Raw genomic sequence first — 23,072 nt, 5'->3', positions numbered from 1 at the left:
CCTTCCCCGGATGCCTTATCTAACCTGAACCTACCCTTCCTTTCCCCTTCCTTTAGTCTATCCATTTCCCACCTTTCCTAGCATAGCCTCCACTGCTGACCTCACACTATGTGGAAGTTTGAATGTACGACCTCATAGATCCGGGTGTTTTGTTAAAATTGAGTTTATAGCTTTAACCCTTAGCAGGCAGGCTCCTGCTACAGGGGGTGTGTCACGGGGGGCGCGGATCTGAATTCCAGCTCCAGGTATGCGAGGCTATGGGGGATTCTGCTTGCTGCTAGTTCATGCTTGCTGCTTCTGGTATTTGCTGGCCAGTGGTGGTTTTTCTCTCTGCTTGGATCTGAGAAAGGGAGCCAGCTTCTGCCATAGGTGGAATGTTCTCTGGATCTGTAAGCTCGAAATAAATCCTGTTTCTCCCATAAAACTGTGTGTTTGGAAGTTCATCCCAACATTGTGGAATTGTCTATGACACTCTTTGGAGTGGACCAGGCATGCCCTAAGCCATACCCATTGGAGCCTCACTCAGGTCCTCTTAAGCCTGACCAACAGACTCAGTTTCCAATCTCCTTGCATTAGATTTAGTGCTTTCTGGGGAACCAGTTTCCAAGCCTGGCTGAGGACTGAGGTTTCCCATACATTCTGCTAAGAATACAATCGTCATGTCGGGGAGATGGCTCAGCAGGTTTGGGCCCTTGCTGTGCAGGTGTGAGAACCTGATATCCCAGCATTCACTTAAGAAGCAGGGCATGGCTACACATGCCTATGCCCTCAATGCTGAGTGGGGCAGAGACAGGAGCATCACTGGAGTTCCCTGGTCAGCCTGTCTAGCCCAAAACAGCGAAGTAGTTCTAGGTTTTGTGAAAGATACTGTCTCAGGGAGATAAGGTGGAGGAGGGATAGAGAAGGACACCTGATGTCTTCCTCCGGGCCTCCACAGTGTGTGCACAGGGCAACACCCATGTGTATACTACATTCACGTACACAAACCACACATGCATACATATGAACCATGAAACAAATAAAGAACCAAAAAAAAACATAAATAGGGCTGGAGAGATGGGTCAGCCATTAAGGGCTTGTTTGCAAAGCCTGACGGCCCGGGTTTGATTCCCCAGTGCCCATGTAAAGGCAGATGCACAATGGGGTGCATGTGTCTGGAGTTCATTTGCAGTGGCCATGTCCATTCTTCCTCTCTTCTCGCAAATAAATTAAAATATTAAAAAAAAAACCCAGAAATAAGCATATAATTCCTGAATTTCACACCAGACTACCAGAATTAAAACCTTTCAGAGTGGAGCCCAGGAATCTATAAATTTCAGTTTTCTGGGTTCTTGGAGTTAGTAAGCAGGCTTGGGAAACAATGCCCTTGGGCATGCCTGTTCCATGAACCCAGACTGATGCAAGCCAGGCGGAGGCCGAGAGAGGGATGGAGGAGTTCCTGTGTTCGGGTACACTGTGTGTGACAGGTCCTGCGTGCCCAGGGTCTATACCTACTCACCCAAGCTCAGCTTCCCGGACAAACATGACTGCTTCCTCAGGGTATCCAAGCCCATAGGGGCTGGACACCACACCCACGGTCATCCTGGGAAGACAAGCAGCCTAGCTCTTCTTTGGGTTCATATTCTTTTTCCCTGGGCCCTGTTCAGTAAGTGTCGCAGAAAGTAAATGAGCAGTTGTATTTTTTGATGCTTCATGTCTCATTCTGTTACATTCAGTCAACCCGCAAGACCTGCGCATTCTATTTGTTCATACCCTTTATCGTGGTGACCACAGAAGTCTCCTCCTAATTCATCTCCAGCCATCTCCCGCCACCTCCCCTCAAATCCATTTTCCCAGCTGTAGCCAAGTGATCATTTAAATTTGAAAGTCTGCCAGAGCCACTCTGCTCAGGCACATCTTGCCACATAAAAGATTTTCATTTTCATGTAGACAAATATGTCTATTTTTTTTCCTATATAGCTTCAAGCTTTTCAGACTTGATAATGAGTATTTAATGAATCTGACCTTTTCTGCCCTCTGGACTTCTAATGCAAATGACAATCCAGAGCTTGAAATGTTACATTGTTTGAATGGTTTACAAACGCTGACCTGAAAGATGAACTTCAGCAAAATGAGCAGTGGGAGCCAGGAGTGGGTAAGAAAGACTACTTGCTACACAAATATGAGTTCAATCCAGCACCCATATAAAAAGCTGGGCATAGCCAGACGCGGTGGTGCACGCCTTTAATCCCAGCACTTGGGAGGCTGAGGTAGGAGGATCACTGTGAGTTTGAGGCCACCCTGAGACTACATAGTGAATTTCACATCAGCCTGGGATACAGATCAAGACCCTACCTCAAAATCCAACATAAATAAATGAATAAATAGGCTGGAGAGATGGCTTAGCAATTAAGGCATTTACCTGTGAAGTCTAAGGACCCAGGTTTGATTCCCCAGCACCCCCATAAACCAGGTGTACAAGGGGCACATGTATCTGGAGTTTGTTTGTAGTGGCTGGAGGCCCTGGTGCACCCATTCCCTCTCTCCTTTTCTCTCTTTCCCTCTGCCTCTTTCTGTCTCAAATAAAAAACAATGCTGGGTATGGGGCTGGAAAGATGGCTTAGTCATTAAGGTGCTTGCCTGTGTAGCCGAAGGACCCAGGTTCGACCCCCCAGGACCCATATAAACCAGATACACAAGGGGGCGTATGTGTCTGGAGTTTGTTTGTAGTGGCAAGAGGCCATGGTGTGCCCATTCTTTCTCTAACAGATAAATAAACAAATAAATTATTTTTAAAAAGCTGGGTGTGGCTGCACAGACCTGCAACCCCAGTGCCGAGGGGGACAGACAGGAGGATGGCTGTGGCTCACTGGTCAGCCAGTCTAACTGAAAAACAGCAAGCTCCAGGTTCAGTGAGAGACTGTCTCAAGCAAACAAAGGAAAAGGGCAAAAAAGAGGGTACTCAGCATCTTCCTCTGTTCTCTGCACATATATCTATGTACATACATCTGCACATACATGTGCATACACCACACACATCACACGTATCGAAAAAGAGCAATGGATATGAGTAAGCATTTTTAGATGAGGAAATATAATCCGTAAACAAATGACATCAGATCTCCCCACTAGCTACCAGAGGTTAAAGAAACAAGGGGTTGTCACTTTCTATTCCTCAGATTAGAAAAACTAAAAACAGCTGCGACACCTATTTCTAGCAGTGACGTGGGGAGAAGGGCACTCTTACGAGCTGCTGCTTCCAATAGAAAAATGTCCAACCTTTCTAGAAAGCACAGTAGTACCATTTCAAAAGTAAAAATGAGCTGGGTGGGGTGGTGCACTCCTTTAATGCTAGCACTCCAGAGTCTGAGGTAGAAAGATTTCTGTGAGGTGGATGCAGGCCTGGGCTACAGAGTGAGTCCCATATCAGCCTGGGCTACAGTGAGACTCTGCTTCCAAACAACAACAATAAAAAAAGTAACACGTGCCAATATTGCATTTCCCTTCCTTAGGAAATATGTTTTCTTGCACAAAACCACTAGTTAACATAAAGGACCAAAGATAAGAATTTTCACTGCTATATTCTCCAAATGGTGAAGCCTTGGAATTTATAAGATTGCCCAAGAAATTGCTGGCTATGGGGCTGGGGAGACGGCTCAGTAGATAAAATGCTTTACCATGCATGAGGACCATAGTTCAGATGTCCAGGACCCGTGTAATTGCCGAAATACTGGGTGAACTTGGTGGCCCACTTGTAATTCCAACATTCAAGAGGCATAGACAGGTTCCCTGGACAAGCTGCCTGGCTAGACTAGCAGAATTGGGTGTGGTCTTGGTTCCACTGAGAGACTGTGCCTCAGTAAATAAAGTAGAGAAGAATCATCAAGGAACATGTCAACCTCTGGCCTCCACACACACATACATATGTACTCCCCCACCTCTCTGTCTCTTACACACACATACACATACACACACACACACACACACACACACACACACACACACACACGTTACTGACTTTATCATGAACACTTGCATCATAGAGTGAATTGGAGTTGAGTTGCTCTGGCAGCATTTGCATGTAGTAATGCTGAGAGAAGAGGCAAGGGTAGAATAGTATAATGTGATTCTATTTTGTATGATATTCACAGGAGCGCATCACATGATTCTGTAGATGCGGCTTTAGTGTACATGGTCATGTTGATGTGCAGAAAGCTATTAGATGCTGTTAACATAGGTTCTGGGGTTTGGAGTTAATTATGGTAGAGAAAGAAAAAGTGGCGAGGAAATGAGCCAAGAAAACAAGGACAGAGGAGAGAAGCAAATTTGCAATACGGGGTTGGGGAGGTGGCTCAGTGGGAAAAGTGCTTGCCTAGATGCACAAAGCCCTCAGTTCCATCCTCAGCACCACCTAAAACTAGGCATGGTGTGAACCCAGCTCTTGTGACGGGGAGGCAGGAGGATCAGAAGTTCAAAGTCATCCTCATCTTCATAGAGAGTTTGAGGCCATTCTGAGTGACATGTGAGCCTGTCTCAAGGAAAAGAAAAAAGAATAACAAGAAAGATCTGATTTGGTTTCAGTTGGGCTCTGACACTCCACCTATAGTCCCAGCACTCAGGAGGCAGAGATAGCAGGACCACTGAGTTCCAGGCCAGCCTGGGCTACATAGTGAGTTCCAGGTTAGCCTGGGTTAGAGTGAGACCTTACCTCAAAAAATTGCAAAAAATTATTTCATGCAAGCATTATACCCTATAGTTTGGATCTCAAATGCCCCTCAAAGGTCTGTGTATTAAATGCATGGCCATTGAACCATGGCAGTATTATGAGGAGGTGGAGTTTTAGAAGGGGGGTCTCAGTGGGAGGGATTTCGAGCATTAGGGGGCTGTCCATGAAGGGGATATTGGGCCTTTCAGCCCCTTCTGCTCTCTCTCTCTTTCTTTAGTTTGAAAGGCAAATTACCTATTCATAGTTTTCACTCATTTTTCTATTACTTTTCTACTCTTTACTCATTTGCAAGTCATAGACTTCTCCTAAAAATATGCGTGAGATGGGCTGGAGAGATGGCTTAGCACTTAAAGCCTCTGAAGTCGAAGGACCCAGGTTTGATTTCCAAGAACCTATGTAAGCCAGAGATGCACATGGTAATGTATGCATCTGGAGTTTGTAGTGACTAGAGAGGTCCTGGGGAGTCAAGTCTCTCTTTCTCTCTCATAAATAAATAAATGGAAACAAAACGTTTTAAAAATATGCACGATATGGGCTGGAGAGATGGCTTAGCGGTTAAGTGCTTGCCTGTGAAGCCTAAGGACCCCAGTTCGAGTCTCGATTCCCCAGGACCCATGTTAGCCAGATGCACAAGGGGGCGCACGCGTCTGGAGTTCGTTTGCAGTTGTGGAAGCCCTGGTGTGCCCATTCTCTGTCTCTCTCTCTCTATCTGCCTCTTTCTCTCTCTGTCACTCTCAAGTAAATAAATAAAAAATGAACAACAACAACAACAACAAAAACAAATAACATTAAAATCCATGTAAGCAAACCAGTCATCATCTTTAAAAAAAAAATGCACGATAAAGGAAACATGCTGGTAGACCAGCAGGTGTGGAGATAAATCCATGAACTAACCGCATGTCTACCCCCTCCCTGGGCATGAGGAGAAGGGAAGCAGAGGCAGAAGAGGCTGAGGATGAGGTGAGAGCAGTTTCACTTCATATCTGTTCCCACATGGCATACTGTCTTGTTATAGGCCCAAAAGGAATGGGACCAACTGACTTTGGAATGAAATCCCCCAAAGTGTTGAAGTTGATTATATCAGGTATTTTGTTGCAGTGATGGAAAGCCAACTTACATAAGGTCATGCACACAGTTGTTTATGAGAAAAGCTGGAAAAACAATGCACATCTGAGCAGCTCATTCCTCTACCTAAAGCCCACTGGCTGTTGTAGGTCAAGCTGGATTCTTTATCCTGCTCCCCTCTCCTAGAGAGGAGCCCCTTCCTCACTCTCTGTGTCCCAGCCATGTGCATCCCTGGTCTTGCTCTCCCCATGAGTCCCCTGGGCTCTGTCCCTCTGGACTGTCTCTTGCTCCTCAGTTCTCCACACTTGCTGCTCTGCTCTGCCAAAGATCCTCTCCACATTTTGTTTCTCTGTATGATTCCTGTTCACATTTATTTGTTGTATATATTTAAGTTGTTTAACATGATATCTTAGTGTGCAATTACATAGTGAAATGATTTTTATACTCTAGACCCTGGTTTAAGTGTCACTTTCCCAGAGGGCTTCCTTTGACACCAGATGTGGTATCCTGATGTCTATCCCCATGGTTTTCTGACCTGATCCAAGTTATATCTCAGGATTAGCCTCCTCCCCTGAGCTTTGCTCAGCTTTTCCCAGCACTAGTTTACAGCTCAGTTGAATAAGATCAACAGGAGGGCTCTGAACACAGCTCTTTCACTCTCATGGTGAGGTCGGGGGAACCACCTCTCCAGCCCTTTTGCTACTGGAAAGTCTCTTAGCCAGGATGAGAGTGTAGTTTTCCCGAGGAAACGGGTTGGGACAGCACAAGGCATCTGCACAGCTGAGATGTCCTCCCTACTACTGACTCTGTCTTTTTCCACGTGTCATGCTGGTCACCTATGTGCCTTGCCTGAGCAGCTCTCTCCACTTCACCTTCCTTTGCTCTTATCTTTTTACTATTTATTTTTGGTTTTTCGAGGTAGGGTCTCACTCTAGCTCAGCTGACCTGGAATTCACTGTGTAGTCTCAGGGTGGCCTCTAACTCATGGTTATCCTCCTGCCTCTGTCTCCTGAGTGCTGGGACTAAAGCGTGCACCACTGTGCCTGGCTTCTTTGCTCTTATCTTGCCATGAGGAATCTTTGGCAAAGAAGCCCTTGTCTGTGCCACTCACTGTAGATGCTATCTGTCTCGTGATTGTGTTTGGGTCTTGAGAGGAGACTAAGCAAGAGTGACTTTGAAGTTCCAGAATGTGTCTGGGGCAGCTGGGGCTGACATTTGCTATACCACTAGAGAACTGAGGAAACAGGTGGGGAAAGTGTTAACAGTGGACAGGCAAGGTGAAGGGCGGGCACCATGGTGGGTATGACACCATGCCTCTTTAGCACATTTCTACATTCATGGCATGTTTCTGAGTCAACGTGATTATGGGGAGACAACAAATTCAGCGAGAAAACAATTAATTCAGCTCACTTTCAAATCATATTGTTAAATTTTAAAAAATAATAGTTGCTTTATTATTGCAAACAGTTGCATGGAAGACATGGACGTTCTGAACGCTTCCGGGAGACACGGGGAAGCCAGAGTCCATCAAGGTCATTTCCCTCAGTAAACTCGGGAGACACGTTCAGACTTCAAAATGTGGAGCAAATGTGGAAGATTGGACTATATGGATCTTTGACCTCCGGGTGTGCTAATTCCAAAAGCTTTGTATATGAAACAACCGGGCCCTCCACCCCTATTGGCTGTCACCCTGTGCAGAGAGGACTGAGCTGGATATCAGACTCCATTAGCACTGGGGGAGTTCCCACATGTAAATCCCTTCTTAAATGGGAAAGCAAAACACACAGTGTTCTGCTTAGGAAGTCAACATAACTTGGGTGTTAATTTTTTTTTTTTCTCCTACAAAAATGCCCTTGATGGCTGCTGGCAGCAAGTTCTTAGTCAGTGGGCTTGCCCTTCTCTGTCTTGTCATCTGGAGTGTCCAGCATCCTCCGCCTCTTCTCCAGCCTCTGCCTCCATTCTTCTCGCAACCTGGGGAGGAGATGCCACACACGTGATTGGTTAGTGCCTTTGTCCCCACACCTACTAGTCCACTCATGTATTTTATTTCTTGTGGGTATTTTTTAAATATTTTATTTTTATTTATTAATTTGAGAGAGAGAGAGAGAGAATGAGAGGCATATAGAAATAGGCAGGTAGAGAGAATGAGAATGGGTGCACCAGAGCCTCCAGGCACTGCAAATGAACTCCAGATGCATACGCCCCTTGTGCATCTGCATTATGTGGGCCCTGGGGAGTCGAACCTGGGTCCTTTGGCTTTGCAGGCAAGCGCCTTAATGGTGAAGCCATCTCTTTAGCCCCCTTGTGGGTATTTTGAAAAGACACACTACCAACTGAGTAATGCTCACAGTTGCTTTATGGTAGATTTCTGTATGATGCGTGTACTGTAAAACCTCTTACTGGAACCTCTGGGAACTTGAAATATACCATGGTGGGAACATTCACATCATGGGAATTGTCAGATGCTCTTAAACATGCAAGGCTTGATTTACTGCTTGGTGGTTGTCTAGGCAAAGGATTGGCCCTTTGCCCAAATCTTGTCAATCACTGTCTTTTTTTATGGTGTTTGCATGTGCAGATGCGTGTACCCCATGTGTATGTGAGCAGAGGCTGGAGGAAGACATCTAGCATCCTCCTCTCTCGTAAGACATCAAGTGTCCTCCTCTATCATCTGATATCGAGTGTCCTCCTCTATGATATGACATCAAGTGTCCTCCTCTTCTGCCTTGTTTCTCTGATATGGATTCTCATTGGACCTGGAGCTCCCTGCTTTTTAGTCAGAATAGCTGATCAGGGAGCTCCATCCATCCTCCTGTCTCCATCCCCTTCTCAGTGCTGGGGTTACAGGTATGCATGATCATGCCCAGATTTTATATATGCACTGGATCAAACTCATACCTTCAAGCTTGCTCAGAAGCACTTTTACCTGCTGAGTCATATGCCCGGCTCCTCACCCGTTTTTATAAGGTTTTATCTGAATACAGCCTTGTTTCTCGGTTCACTTAGTTTGAATACATAGTACTATAGTTGCTTTCACATTATAATAGTAGAGGTGTGTGGATTCAACACAGACCTATCATACCAAACAATATTTACTACCTTGTCTTTTTTGAAAAAAGTGTGCGCTGATCCACTTTCTCCCACCCACATACCCTGCTTAGCTTCAGAGACCAGCTGAGATCAGGTGTAGGGTCACTGACTCTGCTCCCCTTTCTAGAGTTAAGAAAATGGCAGAGAAAAGTACAATTCTGTGGTCTAACCTTAGAAGTGTGCCATACCCATGGCTCTTACACTGTGAGTCATAGAATAGTGGGATTGTTCTCCTATTATGATGATGTGACTTCTTTGGAAAGTGGATAATCAACAAGTACTGATTTGTTGTCTGATTCTGTCAAATCTTGGCTTAACTGGTTCTCTGCAGCTATAAGAGTTTGTGAAACCTATCAAAAGCACACTGTGAGAATCAGTTGGCTGCATGGAATTTATCAGAAAGAGCATTTTATACTGTGTTATTACTTGTAAGTTGCATGCTGTATAGTTCTTCTATAAGTGAGATTTATGGGAAACTTATGCATGTGTACACTCCCCCCCCCCCCAGAGAGTCAGTTGTTACATTTATCATCACACCACAACTTCTTTCCTGTTTTTCTCTCATAGATGTTTCCCTCAATAAATCTCCTATGCATATAATCTTGCCTTGGCCTCTGCCTCTTAATGGACCTGAATCAACACATTTGGTATGATGCATTTATTCTGGGAAGATGGTTTCGGAATCTAGAATTCATAACCCATTTATTCACTTTTATAACAGCCACACCACTATTTATTGCCACTAGTGAGGGATTCAGGTCTCCATCTACCCAAATGACCTTTAAATTCTGGTTTATGAATATTTAGATTGATTGCTGCTCCTTTTTGGTCAATATCTTTCATCATTGGGTCACTTCCACTTATTTTGGGGTTTTCAGTAAACTAGAGACTGTAAATGAAAAGATGGTCTTAACATGAGTACACAGATTCAGATACATGAGAGAAGGGACAGAGCTGGCTGATACACTAGGAAAACACTTTTACCTCAGCCTCGAAATACTGGCCTCACTTCGCAAATGCCGACCCAGTCATGTTTATTTTCTATTGTTCTTGATGCTCTTGAATCGTTGAGGAGTTGTCATTGGTATCTAGATACTCACATTCTCATTGATGAGAACGGGGCTTAACTAGAAAGCAGGGTGGTGTCTGTGAGATTCTTAAGCTATATTCATCATGTCCTTATTGGGAGGCAGAGAGGATGGATGCGGTGAGGCATGATCATACTGAGTGTGAGCGTGCGTCTTAGTGTGTGTTCTTGTGTGTTGAGTACAGATACACATGTGCCACAAGTACGTGTGTGAAGGTCAGAGGATAGCTTTACGTGTCAGTTTTTGCCTTTCGCTCTATTCGAGGCAGGGTCTCTCCTTCTGTTGTTCTGTACTGTGGCCACCAGCCTGCTTGGCTTGCGACGTTTCTGGGTGATTCTGTAATCTCCACCTCTCTTCTCACCATAGTCATGCTGATGCTATTGCTAAGGAGTCTGACTTCGTGAGGGCCTGGGGATTCGAACTCAGGTACCTGCTACTACATGGCCAGCACTTAATCCACTGAGCTATCTCCACCGTCCCGGACTGTACTTTTTCTATGACATTCCAGACAATATATATCTTAATTCTGGTCCTCTCAGAAGCAGATTTAGGGAAAGGAATTGTGGGAAATGAAGGAGGGAACTGAAGCGGTCAGGGAGGGTTTTTAGATGTGATGGTGGAGTGGGGAGAGCCCAATGCCACAGCACAACACGGAGAAGGCTTGGGGCTTGTGATGGGGTTCCCTGAGCACAACTTGCTCCTCAGAGTAGTACTGTCATACAGGAATTGCCAGGGACAAGCACTCTGCTATGCTCAGTCACTGGCCATGAGCTCCTGGGGAGAGAGTGGCTTGTGCTCGAACATAATGGTGCCCCAGGAGAGGTCACTGCTAGTGTTCTGTGTTAAGCCTGCTCCCCAAAGGAAATTAAGAAGAAGGAACTCTGAATGGCACAATGTTAACTTTTGTGCTTTCATAGGAAATGTCAGATGATGACTGCTCCTCCCACTCCATTCTAGCAGGAGGAGATGGAACTATACTTGTGGTTTTTAAAATTTATTTTATGGGAGAGAGAGAGAGACACACACACACACACACACACACACACACACACACACACACACACACACAGAGAGAGGGTGGGGGGACAGAGAGAGACAGAGAGAGGCCTACAGAGAAAGAATAGGCATGTCAGGGCCTTCAGCTGCTATAAACAAACTCCAGATGCACGCACCCCCTTGAGTATATGGTTTATGTGGTTCCTGGGGAATGTCCTTTGCAGGCAAATGTTTTAATCGCTAAGCCATTTCTCTAACCCTTCCTTGATTTTTTTTTTTTTTCCTAGGTAAGGTCTCACTCTGGTCCAGGCTGACCGGGAATTAACTATGTAGTCTCAGGGTGGCCTCAAACTCACGGCGATTCTCCTACCTCTGCCTTCCAAGTGCTGGGGTTAAAGGTGTGCGCCCCCACGCCTGGCCCCTTCCTTGGTGTTTTTGAAACTTGTAACTTACTGGCTGGGTCTCTGGTCATGGGTCAGGGCTGTCACTGTGCAGAGCTCAGTCAGTGGACACAGGATGACAAGCTTTGCCAAACTGATGGCACATTCAGTATACCATGCATATTTTCTACTTCTTCAGATTTTGTGTATGTATATATATGCATATATGTGTTTTACCACATGTGGGTGAGAGTGCATGCGTATGTGTATACATGTGGAGGCCAGAGGTCAATGTAGGATGTCTTATGTGAGTGCTTTCCACTTTGTTTATGGAGTCAGGATCTCCACTACAGCCAGAGCTCTCTGATTCAGCTAGTCTAGCCAGCCACCCTACCCTAGAGAGACCTTATCTCCATTACCCCAGCACTAGAATTATGGACAGGCTGTTGTACCCATGTTAGTGCTGGGGATCTGAACCCAGTCCCCCAAACTTGTGTGGCAAGTCCTTTTCCAGCCTTCACCTCAGTTTTTATTAGAAAAAAATCTACCTTGGATTTGTTTTTCACTTCTTATTCTTTATAGACTAAAACCTTCATCTTATAAAAACTTTGAAATGACTTCTTTTGTCAAGCAGGTTTTGGGTTGGGTATTTTGTTGCCCAAAGCTGTTAGCATCCTAATTGACAGTTGATTATCTGGTCTTGGAGCCATGAGAGCTGAGTGGGTTCAATACAGGCTGGTTTAGAACCCCTTCGCTTTTCAAGTTCACCAGATTTAATGTCTCCGAGGCACTGGGAGTTGTGTCACCTTCTGAAAAGGTGTGATGACAACTGCAGTTATTGAATTAAAACATTGTTTTTCTCTATGTAAGTAGAGGAACAGATTAATGGGGGTGAAAAGGCCTAAGTGAGGTCAGGAAAGGTGGAAGGAGGGCTAATCAAAATCTAAGAGGATATAAATAAATCATATGGAAACATACGTTTTTTGGAAAATGGAACACTCAGGAGCTGCAGATTGTTACTAGAAAAATTTCAGTGCCAAGGATGGGATACCTTCCAGTGAGCTGTTGGCCATGGAGGTCCCTGATGCCCCCCAAACATTATAGGCCATTGCCGAGGCCCTTGGTTTCCCACCAGGAATAGATGGTAAGGCCCTATTGCTGAAGACTCCACATACTTGGGCTGCAAGGTCACTGAGAAACTCTGCTGGAGCTGACCTGGAGACCTCCTCCGTGTAGACAGCTTAGAGAAAGCTGGAAAAAGCCATGGTGCATGCAGTTCAATGGGAGAAAGAGAAATCACCAATGAAGATGCTCAACAGTGGACACTACAAATCTTATATTTGGCCAGCCAGGTCAGATGAGCCAATGGGTACAATAGTGGCATTTCTGTTATGGGGGAAACCAACTGCCCTCTAATTTGACTGGAGGCCTGTTCCATGGGAGGGAATACAACCTTGATACTGAAAACCTAAAACAGGGGTAGTCATGAGACCCAGGGGTGTAACATCTGCTGCTGTCTGGCAAAATGTATATACTATGCTCACCAAACTTCCCAGTAAGCACTTCTCTTAGTGTTCATACCCATATATTAATGCTACTCTCACTTTTGGTTAAAGAACATTCTTTTTTTCAGATGAAAGTGACCTTGGAATGACTCAGAAAGCACCATGGTGCTGAGAAGAAGTGACAGAGGAGTGCTCAGCACTGCAGTATCTCTATCACACCTTCCAAGGCTCAGGGTCCATTGTGGAAGAGGTAGAGGAAAGAATCTAAGAGTCAAAGGAAGGGTAGGACTTCTTACAATGTGCTCCTCCAGACATAAGATGGCTTGGATATCCATGACCTCACAGTGCCTGACACTACCTACACAAGACCATCATAATAGGAGGAAAAGATGACGACATCAAAATAAAAGAGAGACTGATTGAGAGGGGAGGGGATATGATGCAGAATGGAGTTTCAAAGGGGAAAGTGGGGGAAGGGAGGGAATTATTATGGGATATTGATATTGTTTACAATCATAGAAGTCATCAATAAAAAAAAAAAACCTTTTTTTTTGTCAGAGTCACTGTTTACTCAATTACAGCTACAGGTTATCCACTCAGACTCAAATGTTCACCTAATTTATCATGGAAGCTTAGATACTTTTGAAAATAAAAGGGAATGAGATTTGTGCTAGAGAGATGATTCAGTGATTAAGGCACTTGCCTGCAAAACCTAATGACCAGAGTTTGATTGCCTAGTACCCATGTGAAACAAGATTCACAAAGGGGTACATGCATCTGGAGTTCATTTGCAGTGTCTAGAGGCCCTGATGTGCCCATCCATATTCTCTCTCTTTCTGTTTGCAAATAAATAAAAATATTTTTTAAAGGGAGTAAAATTTAAAATGATACTAAGTTGATAGCTGATGATCAAGCCCAGCCCTGGCAAATCACAGCTATGACTGTGAACTCCCTTCACTGCTCTTCTCAGGTTGCCCAAACTGCTTGTTTGCCAACAGTTCTCATCTTTTCTAGGAACCATCCCATGCCCGCCATGTCACCACACTCATAATAAAGCAAAGAGAATGAGTGGGTCTTTCCAACTGTGGGGCTGCCCACTTCACTTTGTGTTCTCATATCCAGGACCTCTGCCAGAGCCATCAATCCTCAGGGGAAAATGGATTCTCCTCACCTCTGGCTGTCTCCTCTGCCAGGCAGCCTACAGGTGTGTGACAACATATTCCTCGTTCAGCTTTGGCACAAGGTCTTGCAGGCTTAGGCTAGTGGGGATAATGGAACATGGCATTGGCGTTATCCATGGAGGCTGGAGGAAAATTCCAAGGACTTTGTCTCTATTGTTTTCTTAGAACATGTCTTGATTTCACAGTGGCTTGGATTTGCCGTTATAGAGGACAGAATAAAAAGTGGTGTGTGTTGGTGTTGGAGTGTGTATGTGTGTACTTGTGTTTAGTGGACTTTGAGAAGCAGAGCCCATACAAGTCTGGAGTGGGATCCAGGGACTATGACCATGCATAGCTCTGTACTTGTCTATGTAGAAATTATTATTTTGTGAAGACACCTTTTCAAACTGTTTGTTCAGATAAGCAGGATTTAAACAAGTGTTCTGCCACTTTGGTTTCAATTTGAAACACCTGGATTTTTTTTTGTGTGCAATTTTGTAAAGGTGAGATTGTGTGCATGCTTGTGTGCACACGTGTATATGAGCAAACTAGGTTTTTGTTCAATGTTTATGAAATTTGGCTGTTTTGATTTACTGTTGATGTGAATTGCTATCTTTTGCTTTGAATCTAGTACCTTCGGCTTCTAGAAGAGAAGATACAGTAAAGGCTTATGATTATGGGCTTCTGGGTTAGGAGCAGGGAAAGGAAGAGGTAGGGAACCACATGACCACCTGAAAGACTCTTCCCCAGCTGCTCTAACCTGCCACTCGTTAGCATGCAGGCGGCTCTGGTTTTGCTGCTGGCAGGGCATGCTAAGCAGGAAGCAGATAAACAAAAAGGGCCATCAGCAGACAGGTGATTCTCAGGCCACTTGGGACATAATGCTCATCTACATTGGCTAATGCATGGCTGCGTAGCTGAAGATGACCTAGAACGCCTCCTCCTCCTGCCTCCACCTCCCAAGGGCTGGGATGAGAGGTATGGGTGGCCACAGCTGGCACTGGTGTGAGTATTGGGGATCTGAACTCAAGTCCTTCTGCTTGCCTGGCAAGTACTTTACTACTTCCCCACCTCTTCAGCCATGTGTTTTATGTTTTGAGATTTGCAAGTTTTCTGCCTAGGGAGAGATTTCCCTTCTCAGGACTGGCCCTGTGATCTCCAAACCAACTCTTCCTAAGTCTGTAGTCACAACCTTTTCTTTAATCAGCTTCCACTCCTCCGCCCCAAACACTCCGGGCCAGTCCCAGGAGCTGGAAATCATTCCTCTGGCAGAAATCCCACTGGGGTTATTTAAACTGTATACTTTGGGGAGAAAACCCCAAAAGGTTCTGGCTTGTCTCCCTGGTTCCAATTTCTGACTGAAACTGGGTCTTTCCTCCATGTGCCTGTGAAACATGCTGGGACCCCCCTGGGACCTGTGAACATTATGCATGCCTTGCCCGTTACACCTTCCACACATTTCCTTCCACTGCTAAAAGATTTGTGCTACCATAACCAGCACATACCTTCTTACAACCGAGGATGGTGAAAAGAAAAGAATTCATTCCCCTCCCTCACATCTGGCACGTTTCTAGAGAAACCTACTTTGAAAATAGTGACAGAAAAGAAATCCACATACTTCCTAAGGGCGCTTCTCTCCTGACGATCTTCCTCCAGTTCTCTGTAACAAGTCTGCTTGCTAATCTCCTTTTCCCAGAAGGTTTTGAGCTCTTCACAAGTCTCACAGCAGAAGACTTCCCGGCGGATGTACTGATTGTTCATCACTGCAAGATGAAAGACAGCAAATTCTAGTCATGCAAGTAGGGCCACTCTGATTTTGGATCAGTGTGAAAACACACTTTATTTTGTAATTATAGATATAGCCTACACTTATATTGTGACATTACTTTGCAATTGCAAATGCAGATAATGGATATATCCACAATCTTCTGGAAAAATTAGAAATGAACACAAATTAAAAGGGGGTCTGAAATCTTTCAGATGACCTGAATCTATAAGCACCAGGCTCTGTCCTTCTTTTTTTTTTTGCCATTTTATTAGTCTATGATTCTAAAACATAGACATCCAAATCCATGCGTCAAGTAGGATGCAAATGCTATGCCTATGGATTCAACCCACTCATCTGCTTATCATCCATCTACTTATAAACTCATTTGAGTGACCTTGATTGCATATGCATGTGCTTTCCAAATTCGTTTTTTATTTTTGCACGTGTATGTGTGTATGGTATATACGTATGTATGTTTGTGTGTTGTGAGCACATGAATGTGTGAGCAGGCATGTGGAAGCCCAAAGCCCTTGTCTGTTGTCTCCTTCAATCACTCTCACTATATTTTTTGAGATGAGGGTCTGTGGTAGTTTGAATGAGTATCTCTCAGTAGACATAAGAATTTTATTCAAGCTTGTAACTTAGATCTCTAGCCAGCTGCCTGGCTGGAGGAGGTGTCACTGGGGGTGGATCCTAGAGTCCAGCCCTAAGGTATGGGGGTGGACCTGGAATTACAGTCTAAAGGTATGTAAAGCGCCTCAGTTCTGATGTGGTTCCTGGAGAGTACTTGCTGTGGTGTTGCTGGTGGGTTTTTCACTCTGTCTGGGCCTGTGGAAGTAGGCCAGCTTCTGCCATTATGAAAATTTCCCTGAATCTGTAAATGTCAATAAATCCCTTCCTCCAAAACTGTGCCTAGTTTGAAAGTTCATCCCAACAATGTAAAGCTGACTGCTACAGGGCTGCTTGTGAACCTAGAACTCATTGATTTGACTAGACTGGCTAGATCTCAAGCCTGTCTGCAAAGCTAAAGGACTCGGGTTTGATTCCCCAGTACCCATGTAATGTATACATCTGTGTAAGGTGGCCCAGGTGTCTAGAGTTCATTTGCAGGGAGTAGAGGTTCTGGCATGCCCATTCTCTCTCTCTCTCTGCCTTTTTCTTTCTCTTTCAAATAAATAAATAGATAGATAGATACAATGTAAGAAAAATATAAATTCCATTTTTCTGAATGTGGTGACACAGATTTAAAATCTGGTGGCAGATGTGGGAGAATGTAGAGTTAGAAGCCAGCTAGATAGTGAGACTCCATTTTAGTTGTTTTTTTTTTTTTTTTTTTTTTTTGAGGTAAAGCCCAGGCTGACCTTGAATCCACTATGTAGTCTGAGGGTGACCTTGAACTCATAACAAATCTCCTACCTCTGCCTCCCAAGTACTGGGACTAAAAGTGTGCACCATGACAACTGTCTCAAGCATTTTTTAATTTAGTTTTTTTTCATATTTCATAAAACTTTATTGCTTCTAAAAACAATTTCAATGATACATTTACATTTTCTTGACCAGAGTTCAAATTCCATCTATGAGCATTGGGCTCTAGGCCTTTTTTTCCCTTTCCTCACCAATGGTTGTAAATAAAATGTAAAATTTGTCCAAAGATAATTTTTGGAAAATGAAACATCTCTTGGCAAGAATCAGACCTGGAGTTTTCTTATTAATAAACAAAGAGTGTGTTTGGTGGGCTGAATTATGTTGTGCTTAATTTAGCTTTTAAGTGGTAAGTATACACTATGTATTTATCATTAAAACATGGCATCGTGTGTACATTATGGAATGGCCAAATTGAGCTAATTTCTCATTTTACATACAAAGAAGCTGAGTTTTCAGAGGCACTACTGACTTTGCTGAGGTCACACAACTTCAAATCTCTGGGAGCCTGGGCCCTCTGGTTCTATGAGTGAAAAAGTTAAAATCAGATACATTTTTTTTGTCAACAGTTTCTTTTCCAACCTGCAATGACTAGAATTTTATTAGAATTCTTTGCTGAGTCCACTAGCCCAGGAAATAAATCACCATGTCCAGTCCCTTCCCTAGAGAAAGGAAGCATGGCTTTGTCGTGTGCACCTGGTGAGGAGGTTGGAGCATGCTCCTGTGACTGCCAGAAACTGCAGTGTGGGGGTTTGTGACCCAGAAGGGTCAAATCTTCTGTAAAGAGGGACTTGACTGTTAGTTTTGGTGTCTTCAGGCATTTAAGAGGCGTCCAGTTATTCCTCATTAAATTAATTTAATGACTTTCCACAAATGAGTGTTTTCAGAAAAAGGACATGTCAGGCATTGAAAATTGCTCCTCAGAAGAGATCAGAGAGGGGAATGGGACAATGGGACTGTTTTTGCATTTTCTGGGTAAGACATATGTGTTTATCTCTCGTGACCTTTCCAGGCAAGGTCTGGGCCCTGGAGTCTGTAGGAACCCTGAGATGTCTTCCTGCCTGACCAAAGTGCAGTCTCCTGTCTTCTAAGGGCAGATGTTCCACTTACTTTCTCTTTTAAAAATATTTTATTTATAAGAGAGAGAGAGAGAGAGAGAAAATGAGCATGCCAGGGTCTCTAGTCATTGCAAATGAACTCCAGATGCATGCAGGTCCTGGGAAATCGAACCCGGGTCCTTTGGCTTTGCAGGCAAGCACCTTAGCTTCAAAGCCATCTTTCCAATCCCTTCTACTTACATTCTTTCCTGGATTAATGGATTTCTTGCAAAGAATTCTAATACATTTCTAGTCACTGGACATTGGAAAAGAAACTGTTGAGGCTGGAGAGATGGCTTAGTGGTCAAGGTGCTTGCCTATGGTGTCTAAGGACCCAGGTTCGATTTCCCACCACCCATGTGGCAGGAAGGGGACGACATATACAACTTAAAAAATTTTTTTTTTGCTCATTTTTATTTATTTGAGAGTGACAGACAGAAAGAGGGAGAGAGAGAGAATGGGCACGCCAGGGCCTCCAGCCACTGCAAACAAACTCCAGACACGTGCGCCCCCTTGTGCATCTGGCTAACGTGGGTCCTGGAGAATCAAGCCTCAAACTGGGGTCCTTAGGCTTCACAGGCCAGTGTTTAACCACTAAGCCATCTCTCCAGCCCTAGAGCTAACATTTTAAGCTGAAGAGTGTCATGGAGCAAAGCTGAGCATGGGCAGGTAGGCAGCCCTGCTGCCTCTTCATGCCTTTCACAAATTTTCTATCTGGCGGAGAGGTGGGTTTGGCCTGTGGGTGAGACTTACTCTCTCAGACAGGGTGTGTGTCCAAGTAGGAAGTGGGGAAGCAAGACAGCTGAGAGCAGAAAGCTGTCTGCTTGCCCGAGGGGCAGACTGCACCTGAGTGAGCCCAAGGAAGCTGGGCAGCAGGTGGCTAGGGATCTGCCACATGCCAGCCCTTTAGGTCAAGAAGCACTTGGAAACAGGGTGGAGGACAACCTCAGATGTCAGTCCTCGCCTTTCACAATCAGAGAGGCAGGGTCTCCTGGTCACTACTGTGAATGTCAGACTAATTGTTCTGCAAGCTTCCGGTAGTCTCCTGTTTTTGACTTCCATCTCACCATGGGACACTCATCACTGAGTCCAACTTTATGTGGATTCTAGGGCTCTGAACTCAGGACATAAGGTTTACACAGCATTGAAATTGAAGCACTGCTTTAAGATTGAACATCCAAAAGAGTTCATCCCCATTCTAGCTAAAGCAAAGGTGGCTTTTTGTTGAATGCAGAGGGCAGCCTGCCTGCTTGTGCCACTCTTGGGCACATGGAGCATGCTCTGTCCACAGCTTTAGCCTCATGCTTTTCTTCTTCTTTAAAAAGTTTATAAAGGCTTTATGATAGAGATTATAAATAGAACTTAAGAGAAGGAAGGAATACAGAGCTCTTGCCCAAAAGTTGGTAAAAGGGGTTCCAGAAAATTGAAAAGTCCACCTAAAGACCCAGAGCAGGAAAGAATACAGAGCTCAGACTGGGCATGGTGGCACATGCCTTTAATCCCAGGACTCAGGAGGCAGAGGTGGGAGTATCGCCATGAGTTCGAGGCCAACCTGAGACTACATAGTGAATTCCAGGTCAGCCTGAGCTAGAGTGAGACCCTACTTTGAAAAGGAAAGCAAGCAAGCAAGCAGAGTTCCTACTCAAGAGGAGGCAGGATGGGCTTCCTGGCAATGGGAAAGCCTGCTTTTCTTCTTTAACGTGGTGGTTTAAATGGGAAATGTCCCCATAGGCTCCCGTGTTTCAGTGCTTTATCCCCAGCTGATGACATTGCCTGGGATGGTTGCAGAACCTTTAGGAGGTGTACCTGTAGTGGGTGAAGTGTGTCACTGGGGGGTGGGCCTTGAGGCTTTAGAGCCTGGTCTCGCTTCCTGGCTGTTTTCTACTTCCTGACTTGGAACTGTGGTCAGCTGCCTCATGCTCTTGCCACCATGTTTTCTCCGCCATGACGGACTGTAGCCCTTAAACTATAGGCCAGAACGAGCTCTTGTTCCTTTAAGTTGCTTCTTGTCAGGTGTTTGATCACAGCAACAAGAAAAAGAACCTTCCTTCAAAACCTGTTCCAGAATAAGGAGAGCTCCTGGGACGATCTGACTTTGCTGCCTCCTGCTTCTTACTGAGTCCTTCTGAGCAGTCCTGCACCCACACCTGGGCATGCAAATACTCCCGTTGTTGGCCAGACCTCCCATTGCTATCACCCCAGAAGCAGCAGCAGCAGGAGGGAGGGGAGGTCTTCACCATGCCTCACCTTCCCCATGAGGGGATAGGTGGGCAGAGCTCCCATTTACCTACTCACCAGCCTTGCTGGCTAGGTTCAGGACGGTGAGGGAGCTCATGAGGATGGGGGGACTTGTCACCATTTTGATGTTGGTTGCAAGCCCTTTCTACAGTTTCATTACCCATAAGACAGAGACTGAGCGTGGTGACACAGAGCACAGTGCCTCCTACACAGACCAGACCGCCATTTCAACCCTCAGCATCACTTGTTGGTCCTCGGGGAGTGTGGCAGTTACATGTTAGCTGCTGGGATAAAGTATCTGACAAAAAAAAACAGCTGATGGGAGGAAAGTTGTTTATTTGGGCTTGCAGTCTTGAGGGGAAGCTCCACAATGGCAGAGAAAAAACATGGCACGAGCAGAGGCTGGACATCACGTCTGCCACAGCAGGTGGAAACAGCAGCAAGAGAGTGAGCCAAACTTCAGTAAGGGGGAACTGGCTAAAATACCTGCAAGCTTGCCCCCGATAGCACACCTCCTCCAGCAGGGCTTCGCCTTCCTAATTGCCAACAGCTGGGAAGTAGGCATTTAGAACACGTAAGCTTATGGAGGAACTCCCTATTCAAACCCCCATGGGGAACTCAGGCTATTGCCCACCCCTGCCCAGCATCAACAATGTTAACTGCTAGAGCTGGGAGAATGGTTGAATGGACCAAGTGCTTGCTGTCCAAAGAGTATCCCCAAGGCCCATATAAATGCCAGATAGCTGCAGTGATCCACCTGTTGTTCCAGAGGATCCCTTGGGATAAGCTGATTAAGTAGACTAGCTGAACTGGCAAACTTTGGGCTCAGGGAGGACCCTGCCTCAATAAATAAAGTACAGAGAGACAGAGGAAGATAGCCAGCATCAGCCTCTGCCCCGGCCACATGTGCACAAGCACACACACACACACACACACACACACACACACACACACACACACAGGCAGACTATACATATGCAAAAAAGATGCTAATTGCCTTTGAACAACCCCTACACACACTCCTATCGGTTTGGGTTTATATACTATATCAAATTCTTCACTACTTACTGACTCAGCCCATGTTTAAGGTTTATTTATTTCTGTTGCTGGGCTGTCATGCTTACAAAGTCCCAGATGACAGGGATAACAGGCTTCCCATTTGTCCCAGGTCCAGCGCTGGAGCCTGGACAGATACCCTTAACAAAGCTCTTGGTGACGAGTCTCACCCTGATGCCACTTAGGATGTTATATCTGTGGCCTCTTTGTGGTCAGGTCCCACAATCCTATTCACTGAGTGATACTGAACACTTTGAAGTGACTGCCTGTCATAAAATTGGAAGTTGTCACTGTGCTAATGGCTGGCTCAGCCCTCCTGGTTATTTGCAGCTGCCTGTATTGCCAGGAGATCTGAACTTGAGCTTTTGCAATTATGACAACTTCTAGAAGAGGACGGGAACCTCGTGGTGGTCCAGATGTGCTGTTCTCACTCATATTTCTTTCCCCCTTTACTTGTTTCCCATGTATTGTTTCCATTTACTGTGCTGTCAGTGAGCAGCCTAGTATTGGTACTGGAAGTTTCGGACCCCCCAAGAAATAGAACTGAGGGCTGGAGACATTGCTCAGTTAATAGCGCACTTGGCCAGAATGCATAAGCTCTAGGTTCAATCTCCAGTACCATACAAACGCAGCATTTGGAAAGTGGAGGCAAGAAGACCAGGAGGTCAAGGTCATCTTTGGTTATATAGTGAGATTGCGGCCAGTGTGGGCTACATGAGAGACAGCCTGTTAAAAAGAAAGAGAAGAAGAAGAAGAAGGAGAAAGAGGAGGAGGAAGAGAAGAAGAAGAAAAGAAATAGAACTAATTGCATTTTTAGAAAAATATCAACACAAGGCAAGAAACAAGAATCAGCCATGTGTGGTGGTTCATGCCCTTAATCCCAGCACTGGGGAGGCAGAGGTAGGAGGATCGCTGTGAGTTTGGAGCCATCCTGAGACTACATAGTGCGTAAGAAAAAAAGAAATAGGAATCAAAGGGGTCCCGTTTTCACTGGCGGTGGGAAGTTGAGGGAAGACCTCAGCTGAGCTTGTTGTTCTCTGTGCAGCTGCACCTCGTCCACACAGTGAAAGGCATCGGTTGTCATGTACAGCTGTGGCGCGGCCCCCTCCAGTTGCTCCCTCTGTGGGCTTGGGGAGAAGAGAACGCCGCCATGAGCTCCGGGGGAAGGACCAGTAGTGTTCTGATAGGTTCAGAAACAGGAATCCTAAGCCATGTGCAGACATGCACACCTGTTGGGTTAGGAGGATCTGACTCCTCCTGAGCCACTGTCAAAGAACCAAGCTCTGAAGGAAGTTTCCATGCAGGCTCTCTATTTTATTCTTGTGAGTTTTTTTTTTTTTTTTTAATCCAACTTCAGATCTTTACCTCATTCAGTTTGTCATTTCCTCCCCTGGAGTATGTAGGTTGTTGAGGAGTGATTTCCTGCAGTAGCCTGTTTACTGTCTTTTTAGTTCCCGCCAATTCTAAGCATCTCTATGAGCCAAGATTAGCTTCTCTTTTTT

General features: G+C 45.1%; 1 protein-coding gene and 1 pseudogene across 1 annotated transcript; both read right to left on the bottom strand.

The window, feature by feature from the left end:
* The window catches only part of LOC101596808, a 59,291-nt pseudogene extending 58,630 nt beyond the window's left edge, over positions 1–661 (bottom strand).
* Positions 662–7,647: 6,986 nt separating this feature from the next.
* Positions 7,648–15,750, bottom strand: Fam240b (family with sequence similarity 240 member B). Its single transcript, XM_045142693.1, has 2 exons — positions 15,608–15,750; positions 7,648–7,741 (listed from the first exon to the last, which is right to left on the bottom strand). Exons 1-2 carry the CDS (start codon positions 15,748–15,750, stop codon positions 7,648–7,650), a joined length of 237 nt encoding a protein of 78 aa, XP_044998628.1.
* Between the last annotated feature and the right edge of the window lie 7,322 nt (positions 15,751–23,072).

This window comes from Jaculus jaculus, chromosome 2 (assembly GCF_020740685.1).
Source record: "Jaculus jaculus isolate mJacJac1 chromosome 2, mJacJac1.mat.Y.cur, whole genome shotgun sequence".
NCBI classification, from domain to species: domain Eukaryota; kingdom Metazoa; phylum Chordata; class Mammalia; order Rodentia; family Dipodidae; genus Jaculus; species Jaculus jaculus.
This window is presented reverse-complemented; position numbering and strand designations above follow the sequence as displayed.

Bases quoted from the DNA above. Each gene is read 5' to 3' on its own strand.
- Fam240b (XM_045142693.1), bottom strand. From the start codon at position 15,750: ATGAACAATCAGTACATCCGCCGGGAAGTCTTCTGCTGTGAGACTTGT. The intron at 7,742-15,607 runs GTATGTGGATTT...TCTCCTCCCCAG, and splicing joins GAGAGAAGCGCCCTTAGGAA to GTTGCGAGAAGAATGGAGGC.